Raw genomic sequence first — 16,899 nt, 5'->3', positions numbered from 1 at the left:
GGAGAAGGCCTGGCTCGCAGTCTCCGCTCTAATTCATCCCAAAGGTGTTCTATGGGGTTGTCCAGTCATGTTCCTCCACCCCAAACTCGCTCATCCATGTCTTTATGGACCTTGCTTTGTGCACTGGTGCGCAGTCATGTTGGAAAAGGAAGGGGCCATCCCCAAACTGTTCCCACAAAATTTGGAGCATGAAATTGTCCAAAATGTCTTGGTATGCTGATGCCTTAAGAGTTCCTTTCACTGGAACTAGGGGGCCAAGCCCAACACTTGGAAAACAACCCCACACCATAATCACCCCTTCACCAAACTTTACACTTGGCACAATGAGGTCAGGCAAGTACTGTAAAGGAGGCAACTGCCAAACCCAGACACATCCATCAGATTGGCAGACAGAGAAGCGTGATTGGTCACTCCAAGTCTAGTGGTGGATGCAGTGCTTTACACTACTGCTTCCGACGCTTTGCATTGCACTTGGTGATGTAAGGCTTGGATGCAGCTGCTCAGCCATGGAAACCCATTCCATGAAGCTCTCTGCACACTGTAGTTGTGTTAATCTGAAGGCCACACCAAGTTTGGAGGTCTTTAGCTATTGACTCTGCAGACAGTTGGCGACTTCTGCGCACTGTGTGCTTCAGCATACACTGACCCCACTCTTGTCATTTACATGGCCTACCACTTGGTGGCTGAGTAGCTGTTGTTCCCAGTTGCTTCCACTTTGTTATAATCCCACTAACAGTTGAGCGTGGAATATTTAGTAGCCAGGAAATGTCACGGATGGACTTATTGCACAGGCGGCCACCTATCATGGTACCACGTTTGAATTGACTGAGCTCCTGAGAGTGACCCATTCTTTCACAAATGTTTGTAGAAGCAGTCTGCATGCCTAGGTGATGATTTTATACACCTGTTGCCATTGAGGTGATTGGAACACCTGAATCCAATGATTTGGAGGGGTGTCCCAATACCTTTGCCATTATAGTGTAGATCCTAAGGGGAACCTAGTAGAAAAAAATAGCAAGAAAAGACCACCCAGTCTGCCTGGGGAGGTCGGAGTCTACCATACCTAGCCCTATGGGTCAAGGGCTAAAGAAGGTTGCCTATCCAGACAACTAACCTCACTAAGCAAGGTTTACCAGAGAATGTACTGTATTAGTACCCAGAAAGATGCCTGTACCCAAACAGCCTCCAGAGTTACAAAAAGACCCCTGAGCCCACTAGAGATCCCAAGGTTTGAACCCCACTACGTCAATGTGACAGGGAAGAAGGTGCAAGGAAGACATTGTGGCAAATGTAAAACAGGAGTGACAAAAAGACCTCAGACTCCAGGCTGATGAGATGGGGACCACTGAAAGACATGAAGGGTGAGAACTACAAACATCCTCATCGACACCCTTGCCTGCCAACAATGGAGCTACAGATAAACAAGGTGTGAACCTTTTAAGGTTTAATTTTGACAACTAACCCTCCAACAATAAGTGACCACCAGTGTTTAAACCCTGTGAGACCCACACTGGGAAGATCTTACAGAAGATAGGCCCCTAGGGAAGCGATTGTTTACTGGGCTTCAAAAAGGAAACTTTACCAAAGCATTCCACAGTGGAGATGCCAGAAGATGGCAATAGCCTGACCACAGGTGTCAGTGCTCTGAGGAGCAACAGGAGTTGACGGGTGACGGAGAATCCAGGTCCTTGTCCAAGTTGGTGAGAGCTACAGCTGGTTTTAGGTGACCCTCTGAGTCAAGGAGACACTTTGTAGAGGATAAATCATATACCACAAGAGGTTGTTCATGTTCAAGGGAGGTTTCCCAGCGGAAGTGACAGGAAAAGTGTGCTGTCCTGTACAAAATCACAGGAGAAATAAGGAGCAACTGAAGGGGGCCCCAGAAGCAAAGGATTAGCTTGTGGATGTAAATGGGAACACACTGCCCTCGGCCACAATCTGCACCCCACGTAAAGAAGTGGGGGCACACCTTCATGCAGAGGGGCTAGTTGAACTTTGAGCCTGACTCTGTTGCAACCTGTAGGGCTAGAACTAAGAGGGCCTGGGGGAACCTACTGCAAACTAGACGAAGAAGGTTGGTGGTCAGCCTAGCTCTTCCTAGACCTCCTGTGGTGGGGCAGGAGTATGCTCTGATCTACTGTGAGGCTACTGATAACAGCGTTCAGTGTGGGACCAAAGAGGCAAAGTCCTCCAAAGGCCAAATGAGTGAAATACTCTTTGGATAAGTTATTGTATTGGCATTCCAGCAGCTTAGCCTCCTGTGCATCTGTACGGACCTATGCGGGACATAAGTATACGTGTCTTTAGCAAGCACTCACAAAGTATAAGGTTCCAGCCATTTTGCTCTGCTTTCTATCTGAAATTGTTTACTAATGTCCCAGTAGGCTGCAGCATAACCCCTCTGAATTGTGTCTCGCAATGGACGATGGAAAAAAGGGCTTTACTTTAAAACAGAACTTCATTACGTTTGGAGCGCCACAAACCAAAAATGCTCTTTAATTCAATGTTTATATTTAAAGCAAACTTGCCCATCCATCCACATCTCCTTGTTTTATTTTGCTGAAAAATCATGTTGAACCCTCCCCCCACCCCAGCATTTCTGGCCTCGACCATCTTGAGCAGGTGATTTATGTAGCATTTACTTCCTGGAATCCATTTGCTCTTAGCGCAGGTAAGCAGGCAGGAGGGTGTACTTAGCTAAGAAAACCCTTCCTCCCCTCCTGAGGACTCCCCGGATGTATGACATCATTTGCCTAGGAAGCAACTGAGGAAATGTAAAAAAAAAAAAAAGTTTAAAAACAAGTAAATTTAATATAAATTTCCTATCTATTTACCAGTGCTAGGAGCATAAAGATTAAAATAGTGTAGACAGAAAGTGAAGTTCTGCTTTAAAACACGTGGCCAAGATGTAGGAATTGTCATTACCTCTCGCAGTCACTATCCAGTGTTCTGTTGCAGGACATTCACAAGTCACATTACCTGACAAAACCTTACACACATTATTACAAATACAAATAGAGAAAAAGACAAGTATTATCATCATGAGTTTAATGGCAGAGTTTGGATTTGAAAGTAATAATTAAGCAGTATCCCTGTAAGCACTGTACAATGCTTGTTTCCCTTACATGTCAAATGGATAAAACAATGAATATTAACATTGGCGGTAAAAAGTGGCCCCGATCTTGGTCTACTCTTCTGTTGAGTCCTTCTTGCTGGTCTCCTGTCCCTCAAACACTGGATATTTGTTCTCCACATCCGCCCATGTCAGACAACCGTTCGCTAAATCTCGGATGATCCCAGGGAGCTCAGATATCTGCATAAGAAAAACATTTATGTAAGGGGTCACGTCTTTGTCACGATGCAGATAAGGTGCTGGTTGCATTTTACTTCCAGTGGCAGTTAAGGTTATTCATTGTACATATATACATGAGTTGCTCTCATTGACCTCCTAAATGCTAGACTTTGGCGGTCTCTATCCCAGATCACTGACTTGGAAAATAATTGGAGTAAGGGAAGTCATCAATCCTTACATGTATACTTGTGTTAGGTCAATTCTTTGAAGTACTGCAGCCTAAGATCAGTACTATAAAGCTTGGAAACAGGCATTCTCAAGAGGTGGTCAGCACCGACAGCCTATTTAATCCTTTCAGAAAAGAATCCCTTCCGAGAAAAAATGTTGACCAGTTGTCCGTGACCCCATATTGGGGAGATTTTCCTTCCTTCCTGTCTCTGTGACAACCACAGCAGAAATGTGGGCAACAGTGGTCACTGGGATAAGAAGGCTCAGACAGCCATTAAAAAAAAAACAAAACACACACACACACACACGCACGGGCACCATGCTTCATATGTGGTGGGGCCACCCTGCTATCAATGCATTTTGGTTTCTGAATCCTTAATGTCTACTGCAAGCTCATGTCTACTGAAATCTCGTTCTCTCCACATTAGCACTCCTCTCCATGATTCCTGAACCTGGCAACTCTGCAAAAAATATTTCCTTGGGCACTTCCTAGTCACGGCCAGGACGATCAATCCCAGTTATTGGAGAACAACCTCTATACCTCCAATAGTAGAACAGGCAACTGAACTTGATATTATCAAGGACCTGGAACGTTGGCAGTTGCAGGGAAAAACAGTTCAGTAAAACTTGGAACTCCTGGTCTATGTTCTGTTACTTATCTGGATTTCAGGATTGGATCAAGAATATCACCCCAAAATTCAACTAGCCATGATGGAGTGATCTCAAACTTCCCTCTCCTCTTCTTATCCCCCCGTTGCTCTCTTCCTGACTTTTCCTTTTTTATTCTCTACTTCGCAATCTCTTCTCTTGCCAATGGCCACATTCCTTATAGGCTCAAGTATCCTTTTCTTACCAGTAGAGGAACTTGCCAATCCAATTGTGTCACTTTTCACTAGGTCACCAGAAGAAGGTAGCATCTTACTACTTAAGTCGGGTTGTTGCCTTCCCAATTCCTATCTAGATGATCCAAACAGTAATACTTATTCACCGGTGCCTCTGCTCGTCACTACTGGAATCTGAGTTTCTATACAGATATTATGTGTATAATTTACCATTTTGGGAGGTCTGAACCTCACAACCTTTGTATGTCTTCTATGCTTTGTATCTGTACATCCCATTTATAAAAACTTTAATAAAATAAGATTGACCTCGTGGGAAAAAAAAAGAAAAGAAAAAGTCTGGCAGGAGTTTGGCTCTGCATTCATTAAAGTGTTACTAAACCCACAACAGTACAATCAGTCTGTAGATGCAGTAAATCATGCTTGTTATACTCACTGTGGAACCTAAGGGGTTAATCCTCTGCATTGTGTAAAAATGCGGTTTGATCCTGACTTCTCTGATCCTTCCAATGCTCCCCTCATCTCCTGATAAGACATATCTTGTGGAGACACTCTACACATGCTCAGCTTGGTGTGTATTGCTAGAGAAGTTTTTTTTTTCTTGGGAGAGTGCATGTGATCAGCACAGGGCCAATCAACACTGTCCAGAGAGAGGTCAGGGGTTCTTCATCCTCCTAGAGAAAACTCCTCCTACAAGCTTTAACCAGTGCTCTGCTGAACACTGATATAAGTCACAAGACTGCTATATACTGCTGATGAGAAAAGGTATTTAGCAGTTTATATTTACTAAAATAATTGCATTTCCATGTTGTGTGTCCTGTGGGAGAGCAGATATAGTGAATGCAGGGTCTGGGGAAACCAGATATAGTGAATGTAGGGTCCAAGGAGACCAGATACAGTGAATGTACGGTCCGGGGAGACCAGATAAAGTGAATGTACGGTCCGGGGAGACCAGATAAAGTGAATGTACGGTCCGAGGAGACCAGATAAAGTGAATGTATGGTCCGAGGAGACCAGATATAGTGAATGCGGGGTCCGGGGAGAGCGGATATAGTGAATGCAGGGTCCGGGGAGACCAGATAAAGTGAATGTACGGTCCGGGGAGACCAGATATAGTGAATGCGGGGTCCGGGGAGACCAGATAAAGTGAATGTACGGTCCGGGGAGACCAGATAAAGTGAATGTACGGTCCGGGGAGACCAGATAAAGTGAATGTACGGTCCGGGGAGACCAGATATAGTGAATGCAGGGTCCTGGGTTTTATTAACACTTTAAGGCTCCATGCACACTAGCATTTTTTTTAAGCTCCTAAAGCTATTAGCATTTTTTTCTGCTCCTAGAAGCTAAATAGTGTTATCCTATGTGCGCATAAACACTATTTTAGGCTAGTAGCATTTGTCAAGCTGGAGAGTTCTTTTTTAGGTAGAAAACAAAAAAACAAAACAAAAAAAAGTTAACAGCTTTATTTTAATTTTTTTTCCCCCTAAATGTACTGTAAAAAAGCTAATAAAAACGCTAACATTTCTAAAATGCTACTAAAAAAAAAAAAAAAAAAAAAAAAAAAAAAGCTATTACCAGCATTTTTATCCGTTTTAAAAAAAAAAACAAACAAAAAAAAAAACGTAGCAGTGTAAGTAGGTGAATTTGACTTGGTACCGGTCTCTGTAAAGCAGACCTCAGGCTGGGGGAGGAAGAAGCAGCACAAGGAGCCAATCAGTTGTGCCCTATGTGCCAATAAAGAGCACACTTGCAGGAGACGTGTGCAGAGTGAAGGAAAGACGAGTTTGTCAGTCTGCTGCTCATCCATTCACCGTCCAGTCAAGGGCTGGGGGAGGGAGAAGACCTGTAAGTGTCACTCAACCACAGTAGAGAAAATCAAGTTCTCCTCTGCTGTCAGACAGGACTGTGCTGTGGGAGTATAATGGTTAGTGAGAGCCTAACTTCCATCAGAAAGCCTGAGCTTGACCGAGGCAAAGGGAGTGACATCACCACTACCTCTAAGGAACTGCACCAAAGGAAGGAGCAGTGGGGAATGCTGCTAAGGGGGAATATAATATGGTCAGGGGTTGAGCTTTAAGAACACCCTCCCTTTGGCCTGAATAAGCAAGGTGAATGGGTCTTTAGAAAAGTATCTACAGTCCACACTTTCTTATTTGAATGAAGGGTTATGATCTTTTTTTAGGTTTTGTTTGCTTTCGGAGTCCCTGCTGGGGAGGCACACCCTCTCCAAATTCTGGTGGCCATTTTTACCAAAACAGAAAGCTATAGCAAACTCAAAATTGTACAATTGTTACTGCAACAGGAGGTGGGGGGAAATCTTTCAATGGAAGCAGATGAGACTCGTCTAAAAGAGAGAGCTTTCGACTCAATTCCTGTTGTGTCTCTGGTACAGGAAGTGAATAGGAAATCTCCTTAATGGGAAGCAGATCACTACAGCAGATTTCAGAAAGAATTAGAAGTATTATAAATACTTAAATATAATTAAATCATACCAACCAATCAAAATTCACTTTACTGAAGCCAGATCAGTAGTAGATGGACTGATTGGTTGCTATGGTTAAAGCAAACATAATGCAGCTTACCAATTCTTAGATGTGATGGCTGCATTAGTTTTCATTTTAGGCTCTCTTTCCTTTATTTTCACCTGCTGATCTCACCAGTAAGTCTGTTTTTCAGCAGACAATGCTGTCATGATGTCAGATATAGCAGATAGAGGGATGAGACAAACCATTTACCACTCAGAGGGGTGCCTACAATGATCAAGATGTATGTAAACCCTTTACCCCAAAAAGGAGAAACAAAATGGAGCTGTAACTGCTTATAAAGTGGTAGCCGAAGTTTGGCTTTGTTAGTGTATCTAAATCTGCTAGTACATCTAACACGCCCCTCCCCCAGATTAGCAATGCTTCTGTTCAGAGGTGTCTGTTGCTCCTACATCAAGAGTGGGGGTGCTCTAATATAGATGAGTTATTGGCCAGATCATTTGAAAACATGGGGGAAATTCCAAAGAAAAAAAAAAAAGAAAACTAATGCAGGTACCACATCAAATGACTGGTAAGCTGCAATATATTACAATTTTGTTTTTTGGTTTATTATCACTTTAGTACACTATAACACCTAACAATCTGCTTTTGCAGAAGTTGCAAGTATTTGTGCTTTCCATGTAATAAATGCTCATACCTCAGCTCGGATCTGCCGCATTGTGTCCCGGTCTCTAAGTGTTGCGGTGTGTGGCGTGCGATTTACTGTATCGAAGTCTATTGTGATACCAAAGGCTACACCGATCTCATCCGTCCGGGCGTAGCGGCGGCCGATGGACCCAGAGGAGTCGTCCACTTTGTGCGACACTCCATTCCTTGTTAAAGCTTCAGCTGCACAAAAAACGAGAAGTCAGGGATTTTCCATCAGAAATCTGAGACCAACAGCACAGATAAATTTATAATGTACAATCATTCAAGACTACACCATACTATACAATTGTGAAAAACCCTTGTAGACTATGATCATAAGTGGTATTTCTGGCAATACCAGGCGACAGTTGTTTATTTATTTCAGGTACTTATATAGCGCCATCCATTTACGCAGCACTTTACATATATATTGTACATTCACATCAGTCCCTAACCCTCAAGGGGCGTACAGTCTAAGGTCCCTAACTCACATTCATACATACACATACTAGGGACAATTTACACAGGAGCCGATTAACCTACCAGCATGTCTTTGGAGTGTGAGAGGAAACCAGAGTACCCGGAGGAAACCCACGCAGGCACAGGGAGAACATGCAAACTCCAGGCAGGTGGTGCCGTGGTTTGGATTCGAACCAAAGACCCGAGTACTGCCAGGCGGAAGTGCTAACCATTTAGCCACTGTGCTGCCCAAGGCTCAAGGGTAATATGTCATTGTTCTAACAATGTGATTGTCAGCATATCAATCTGGGATCTGAAGTGACAAAATATCTTCCTATGGGATGTGAATTGTTTTCTTGGAACCCCAGGTGTCATTGCATTACTGTACATGTATATAATTATCCTAGGACATCGAATTTCGGTGAATCCTTATTTTGGCAATGCAAGTATCTTTGTCATCACTATAAGACCCAAAGGAGTTTATTTACTAAAGCTGAAGAGTCCAAAATCAGACTCCCTTCTGCATAGAAACCAATCAGCTTCTAACCTCAGCTTGTTCAATGAAACTTTGGCAATGAAACCTGGAAGCTGATTGGTTTCTATGCAGAAGTGAGTCTGATTTTGGACTCTCCAGCTTTAGTAAATAAACCCCAAAGTGTCAGTGTGTTATAATTGAAGAAACACCAACAGCTGGAATTCCAGAGCAATGAGGCACTGACTCCTGGGATCATAGTAAGTAAACCAATAGCAAGGCGTCAGTAGGTTATAGTTCTGGAACCCGTAACCTCCCTAGCAGTCTGATTATGTCCATATTTCTGTGCTCAAAGCGGTACTTTTTTTGCATGGAAATTTGTTTTTATTGTAGGCCTGTCATTTTTAGGAATAACTCACTAAAATCTGTTCAAACAAAAGTCTAGTAAACATCCCGGGTATGTTAAAATGTGAAACACGAAATCATAAATTTTAATTTAATAATCATAAAAAATAATATAATAATAATAAATGTAATTCAATAATATAATCAAACCAAAAACACTGAAATGTGAAATATAGCGCCAAGTTCGCACATCGCTGAGCTCAGTCGCAGAATCGTTTTCAGTGTCTGATGAGGAATTTCCCCCACGAATCATTATCACTCAATTCTGCAAGTGGTTCTGATTTACTATCGCTGTTCTCTAGCCGGTCTAAAACCGCTTTTGACCTAAAGAGACGCTTTTTGGACGCCATGGACGTTTCTCAGTTTCCAAATTTTTTTTACTGGACATGTTTCATAGCATGGGGGGTTGGGTAGAGACCCCCTACTGCTTCTGTAAAAGTGATCAAGCGGATGTACAGTCGAGCGGATCACTTTTAACCTGTAGAGAATCGCTGGAAGATTTTTTTTTTATCCAGTGAACAGGGAAACAGAATAGCCTTTTATATTATTATTATAAATATTGCTTTTATTTCCAATACATTCTTTTCCTCAGTAGAACCTATATTTTGAAATTAAAAGTCCAAAGTGGATCTATTAGCTATAAATCTAGATAGAAAGGTTTGATTTCTGGTTTCTCAGTGCTTTCTGGGATCTCTCATACCTGCAATACCTTCAAAACAAAGTAAAGCAAAAACTGAAAAAATGCCTCTCAAAGCTACAGGTACTGCAAGTAAGCTCTCTTACGGATTTCTATGGGAGGCTTCGGAGACTCTTTGAAGCACCATTAAAGGGACATGGGGAATAATTTTTGAAGCAATGTGTGAATAGGACTGTAAGCTAACCATTTTATTTAGTAAAAGCCGCTTTGATTGGCATTCAGAGCACTTCAAAATTTGACATTGGACACGCTTTTTTTAAAGCATGTGTAAACAAGCCCTAAATGATCATGTAGAAAGGTTTCTGCTGGTTCCTGTATGTATGCAGTGAGTGGAAGGTGCTATCCTTGTGCTAGAAGTATTCATGGTTTGTTCTTCAGGTTAGCTGGTTGTGAATACAGAACCAGCCCCCAAAAACTACCAATGGCAATTTCTGAGCTTTCTGGTCCTGGTAGGAAGTATACCTTGCTAGAGTACAAAGAAGTAGTTAAAGATTTTTGTTTGCCATTCCTGAACAAAAGCAATAAAACAAAAAGTAATTCCTGAACAAAAATAACAGAATATAAAACGCATGCATTGAACTTACATAATTCTTTCACGAAAGGCATGAATTCCTGATTCTGGCTCAGAGGGAGCACTGAACACTTGTATGGCGCTACAATTGCTGGAAAGCTGAAGTACTAAAATGAACAAGGAAAAATAGGAAATAAAAAAAAAAAAAACACAATTATTAGTACATTCATCATGTAGGGCACGGTGTGTAAAAAACAAACAAATAAAAAAATAAAATAAAAATTTTAAAAAAAAATGTTTAAAAATGATAATTTTTGGTTATAAACTAATTTGGGTTAATTTTTCTTTTTTTACTAAACAGATAACTGAATGCATTTTGGCCAAGATTTATAATGAAATAATATTTATTTGCAAAATTTTATAAGAAAAACACTTTTTTCAAAATTTGTGGACTTTTCATTTACATAGCAAAAAAAATAAGAATCCCAATGGTGAATAAATACCACCAAAATAAAGCTTTATCTGTCTCAAAAAAAATGCTAAAAAATTCATATGGGTACAGTGTTGCATGACCGCGCAATTGTCATTCAAAGTGTGATAGCGCTGAAAGCTGAAAATTGGCCTGGACAGGAAGGGGGTAAAAGTGTCCGGACTGGAAGGGGTTAAAACCTTAAGGTTGGATTTCCATTTGTGTGGTCCACTGTGGCATGCTAATGAGTATTTTGTTAAGGCACCTAATTCATTAATAATGGAGGGCCAATGACGCACAGCACCTTTTTTCACGAACGGAATACACTACAACACAAGGCTGGACATTTGTGCTGCCCACTGCCGTATAGTATGTTGGGGTGGCATCAGCAACAAATGGCTCTGCCAACACACCATACTAGGATATACTGTATGAGTTGCAGGACATAAATGTGAATGTATCCCAAAAAGTACACTATTGAAAAAACATAAAAGATGGATGGTATAAAAAGACAAAGTAGCCTATATAAACTCTTTTCTCATAGGATAGACCTATCTTTATCCAAAGCATGTTAGAACCCTTAGGAAGGCCATATATTTTGCGGCTTTCTTTCCTTCCACCCGTGGAATTGCTTGATTCCCCCCATCAACACAATCAGTGTTGATGGGGAATCCCTGCAAAGTGCTATTGGTGTTATGCCAACGTGTTCTGCCTCAACAGTCACTGGTGGTGGCTATAGCCACCAGCAGTAATCTCATTAAAAAAATTAGACAGGCTGGTTGCACTGAAGTTGATTGATGGATAGACTTGGGTACATCAGCCTGCTCATAGATGGAATGAACCTTGGGCGTTCCCTGCTGAGCCAGCTGAGATTTTTTCCATCTATGGTTGACTTTACTAATAACTCACTACCTCTACTAAATCTCTCCCAAGCATCCCCTCTTTTGGCAAAATAATTTTTTCAAATGTTAATTTAGTCTGAGGTCATGTCCTTGTGATCTTGTTTTGGCTTCATACTACAAAATACTGCCCTCTTGAAACTTTTTTTCACAGCCATCGTGTATTTAAAAGTTGCAGTCATGTCAATCCTCTTTCTATTCTTTCCTCCAGACTGTAGATGTTAAGTTCTTGAAGTCTCTCCTGATACATTTTATCTTTCAGACCTTCTGCCATTTTTGTTGCCCGTTTCTGGACTCGTTCTAGGTCTGTCTTTCTCATCAATATCTTATTTTAAGTGAGGTCTAGAGAACTGGACACAGTATGCTAAATGAGGTCTAACTAAAGATCTATATAGAGGAATCAGGACCTCTTTCCTCCTGCTGGTTACCCCACCCCTCTGGTGATCACTAACTCTCTATATGGAGGAAATCTGGAGCTTCTTCCTCCTCCTAATGACCCCCTCTATTGATGACCTAAAGATCTGTATAGAGGAATCAGAACCTCCTTCCTCTTCCTGGTGACCCCTCTAGTGATAACCTAAAGATCTATATAGAGGATCAGGACCTCCTTTCCTCTACCTGGTGACCCCACTAGTGATAATCTAAAGATCTATATAGAGGATCAGGACCTCCTTTCCTCTTCCTGGTGACCCCACTAGTGATAACCTAAAGATCTATATAGAGGATCAGGACCTCCTTTCCTCTTCCTGGTGACCCCACTAGTGATAACCTAAAGATCTATATAGGGGATCAGGACCTCCTTTCCTCCTGGTGATCCTTTCTAGTGACCATCCAAGAATTCTATTTGTTTTCCTCAATGCCAGGCCACATTTTCTCATTTTACAACCTTCTGTAATGAGCACAACCAAATATTTTTCTTCTGTAGTTCTGGCTAACACAGTACACCCAATTCTGAAACATTCTGATTTTCATTTTTGAGCAGCCCTCTCAACACTGAATCATAGGAAGACAGAGCTGCTGGTGCTCTAATCTGTTACTACAGTGTCCTAGGAGCCCACAAAATCTAGAAGTATGTAATTCTGCTTCCTCGCCGACTCCAAGGATTTCACCCGCCTAATGCGCAATGGAATGCAAGGTGACTTCTAATCGGTTACAGACGCCCAGCACTGCATAGCAGGAAACGGTGGGGGACTACATGCATACTGCAAGCACCTAGTTAGAACCAAGTTTACTTTTCAATATCCATCTTTATCTTCACTCCATAATGTTTTGCACTTCCTGTAGGAAATCCGATAAATGTGGCTTCTTTGGTCCCTTGCTGCAAAGCAAAAAGCAGTCTGACTACTTCAGTGACCTATAATTGTATCTGGCCCTCTCAGCGCAGTGAAAGGCCACTCGTGTGTGCGCAAAAATGTAGACAAGGAGAAAAAGTGGGAAGCTGCTCATTAATTTATAAATGGTAAATAAACATGGAAGCTCAATGCTAGGGCAATAAACTAATTCCACAGAGTGCGAATTCAGAGCCACCATAACCGATAAATGAACTTATTGTGACTTGCCTAGACCCATGTGCTGGTTTTGCTGCTTAGACATTAATGAGGTGCATACCATTTTTTTTTAGCTAAAGGAATATATTGTACGCTCCTTGAGGGTTAGGGACTGAGACTGATGTGGATGTACATTATTTAACGCGCTGTGTAAATTGATGGCACTACATAGGAAACTGTAATAAATAAATTAAATAAACTAGCACAGACCGGTTAACACCACCAAGATGAGTGAACAATGTCACAGCCTGAAAGAGGGGCAAACGTGATATTACAGAAGATCTTCTTGCTGGGTGCCAAAGGCTTTTGACAAGTTGACAGGTGATTAAATCCGACCACATGCATACTAAATGGAATAAATTGGCTTGGAGTGACTTTATCCTAAAGCTAAACTCCAGCCTTCCCTTCCAATCTATCACAGTTGTACTGGATCCTCTCCTGTACTGCTTTCTCTGATGTAATGCACAATGTGAACCTATCACAGCATACAATATAAGCTGCAGGAAGCCAGGCAGAGCTTGCCTCTCCAGCCTTAAAGTAACTGCAAATGCTTTTTTTTTTTTTTTTTTAACCAGCTCCTGCAGCAGTACACATATATGCAACCTCGCAGCTGGTGGGCTTCAACCCCAAACGGACGCATACGTGTGTCCCTATGTTAACACATTACTGTGCTGACAGCACACTCCCAACACAGTAACAGCTGGAAAGCTCCCAATGCAAACTTGCAATTGGGAGCTTTCTGATCATGTGACTGCTGTGATTGGCAGCCACGTGATTGGAATGCCCGCCTCTGCCTCCTGGCATTTGGAACCTCTGGGAGGGGGTGGAAGGAAAGGGTTAAATAACAAAACAGGTTTATACTCCAAAGACATGCTGCTAGGTTAATTGGATCCTGTCTAAATTGGCCCTTGTATATGAATGTGAGTTAGGGACCTTAGATTGTACGCCCCTTGAGGGTTAGGGACTGATGTGAATGTACAATATATATGTAAAGCACTGCATAAATTGACAGTGCTATATATGTACCTGAAAGAAATAAATACATACCTGTTCTGTGCAATGGAATTGCACAGTGCATCACCAAAACTCCTCTGCTCAGGTTCCTTGCCAGAGCTACTGCCCTATGCAAAGTGCCCCCATAGAAAGGCGCTTTCTATGGGGGCACTCGTGCACGCTCACTCTTGAACCTTGCTGACTGCATCTATTGACAAACAGCGGGACTCGCCCCCCCACCTGCTCCCTCATCAATGGCTCCGAGTGACAGCAGTGAAAGCCAATGGCTCCTGCTGCCTCAGCAAAGTCAATGAAACCCGGAAGTGAGCGGAAAGAAGAGTTGCAGAACCTTGCTGACTGCATCTATTGACAAACAGCGGGACTCGCCCCCCCACCTGCTTCCTCATCAATGGCTCCGAGTGACAGCAGCGAAAGCCAATGGCTCCTGCTGCCTCAACAAAGTCAATGAAACCCGGAAGTGAGCGGAAAGAAGAGATGAAGATGGGCACAGCACTGGATGGAATGAGGGCTCAGGTAAGTAAAGGGGGTATATGACTACCTAAAGGAATGCATTATGTTGTGGGCCTTTTGAAATTATGTCTCAAAAACATAATTTTATCAAGACATAATCCTATATAACATCAAGTCAGCATAGCCGGATGTTAAGGGTTAATTTGTCTTGGTTGGAAAGTCGAATGACCATCTGGCTGGAGAGATGTAGACGGTGGGTGAAGGGATTTTTTTTTTCCTCCTAGAGACAATACTATTTTGAAGTTCTACAGGTGGTCAAACACCATTATTCAGACTTCAATAAGCAGGTAAACATATACAAGGTCTGGACATGACAATAGAGGAACCAAACTGATTGTCTGAGAGCTTACCCAAACCTTGTAGAGTGTGATAAACCAACAGACCTCTGAAACTATCACAATATACTATTGTCCACCAAGGGTGAAAGCATTAACAGTTGTTTACCGTGATTCCAATACAAGAGCCAGGCAAACAGAGAGTTTTTCCCTACACAAAGAAAATGTTGGTTCTAAAACAAAGAAGTGAAATTCAGGACATTTAAGTCTAAAAATTGACTGTATATAATTACAAAGATATACTACAAAAATATATTATAAATGAGATGTTATAAAGGATAGGTTTTACACACCACTAAATATTCAGCAATGGGAACTATATATCACTAACTTGAGTATTGAGATGATGGAAAGTAAGATGTATTATAAACTAGCATTAGTTACATGTCTTATCAGGAAACAAACAGGATGGTATTTCAAGAAGGAATAACTGAATATACACCTATATTCCATGGTCCCTATTTAGAATATTATAGGTATGATCACTTATATCTGGAAAAAGACGTATATTTGATCCCTGAAATTACCTTAAGATTCCACCCGAGGTATGAGTCATCTCAAATACTCAAATTGTTCTATGATACATGACCGCCACCTGGCGGGCAGGTGAGAAATAGCTTATGTACACACATTTCTCAACTAGCCAATCAGGAAGCCTGGTGGGAAGGTATCTTAGAACAATGGATTAGTGGATATAAAAAGCCCATGCACCTTTAAGAAAAAAAAACCTCATCAAGAAAAAAACTCATCAAAAGAAAAGACCTCAGCAAAAGAAAACCTGACTGAAGAAAGACCTGATTCTGAATAACTACTCTTCCATACTTTCAAACTTCCTAAAACTTTACTAAATTTCTAAACCTCTATCCTTATAACTTCCTACATTCTCCCATACTAAATATCTATCACTTGCCCTATAATATCATTTCTAAAGGCGTTCCCCATTGCCAGCTAAATCCACGGGAGAGTTGCCTAGTCTGAATGCCGGGTGCGGTGAGATTGTTTATTTGATTTTGTATTACCTATTTTCTCCGTTGTGTGGAATCATAGAATTACCTTAGTGTATCACAACAATATTGGGTAGTTCGAGATATATGTAGAGAGATCCTGTTTTTACTGTTAAAAATTGTTTGGTGCCATATTATAATTTTTTTTTATATTTCATAATTTATTGAATATTAATAATCAGAGTATAATATATCAAGGGCTAGCTTCTTGCAATCCTATGGCCACGGCTTGTGAGAATATCACCTTTGAGATACTCGAAATTATTAATTATTAATAAATTTAATAAATAATCAGATCATTTAAAAATTGTGATATTGATGTAATTAGTTAGAAACCTTATTATTGTGTCTTACATTGGTAGGATATATTTTTGATTGTGTGTACCAATATTCATTTATCACCAGTCTTTTGCGTTTTGTGTTAATATATATATAATTTTTGTACATAAATAAATTTTTATATTTATCTATTATAAGGCAAATTTTGTGTGTATGGTACGAAATCATATTGGCTAAAAGAATTCAAGGTATAATAATAAGTGGTGATCAAATTATCAAGGTGTCCAAATTATTGGTTCACTAAATATTTGCCGTATTTTAACGGCTGGAGGCACTGTAATATTTCACCTAAGGGAAAGGGACACGCCCTTTATAAGTAAAATATATCCTTACATAAACCACCACAATTACGGTAAAAAATGTTTAAGCTTTAAAACTTTTTTGTGCAGTCAGCTGGAACATTCAAAATGCCAAAATGACTGACTTGTGTTGACCAGCCAAAATTCATCTGGTGTATAGCCAGCTTTACTGTCCCTGGCTTGCTACTTTCATTCCTTGGATTTCAAATAGAATTTTAGGAAAAACGTATTTTTTTCATTTTGGATAGAGTAAGGGAGGGCTATAACCCCTGTCAATTTTTTTTTAATTTTTTGCCATATGTGTCCCATTGGAGAGATTTACCTTTACTTCTTGTCCTATAGCCAAAACAGGAAGTAAGAGAAAATCCTAGAAATTTCCTTGGGGACCCACAGGTCCCCATTGGAAAATT

General features: G+C 41.0%; 1 protein-coding gene across 1 annotated transcript in view; it reads right to left on the bottom strand.

Annotated features, from left to right (window-relative positions):
- Positions 1-3,033: 3,033 nt before the first annotated feature.
- Positions 3,034-16,899, bottom strand: part of GARS1 (glycyl-tRNA synthetase 1) — a 91,689-nt gene continuing 77,823 nt past the window's right edge. The window contains exons 15-17 of the mRNA XM_089659262.1: positions 10,147-10,240; positions 7,540-7,730; positions 3,034-3,313 (exon numbers count right to left, since the gene is read on the bottom strand). Coding sequence (XP_089515388.1) covers positions 3,188-3,313; positions 7,540-7,730; positions 10,147-10,240 — 411 coding nt within the window. The 3' untranslated portion in view covers positions 3,034-3,187. The remainder of the gene's footprint in view (positions 3,314-7,539; positions 7,731-10,146; positions 10,241-16,899) is intronic.

This window comes from Staurois parvus, unplaced genomic scaffold, assembly GCF_062004578.1.
Source record: "Staurois parvus isolate SC_StPar_1 unplaced genomic scaffold, SC_StPar_1.0 ptg001145l, whole genome shotgun sequence".
Lineage (NCBI taxonomy): Eukaryota > Metazoa > Chordata > Amphibia > Anura > Ranidae > Staurois > Staurois parvus.
This window is presented reverse-complemented; position numbering and strand designations above follow the sequence as displayed.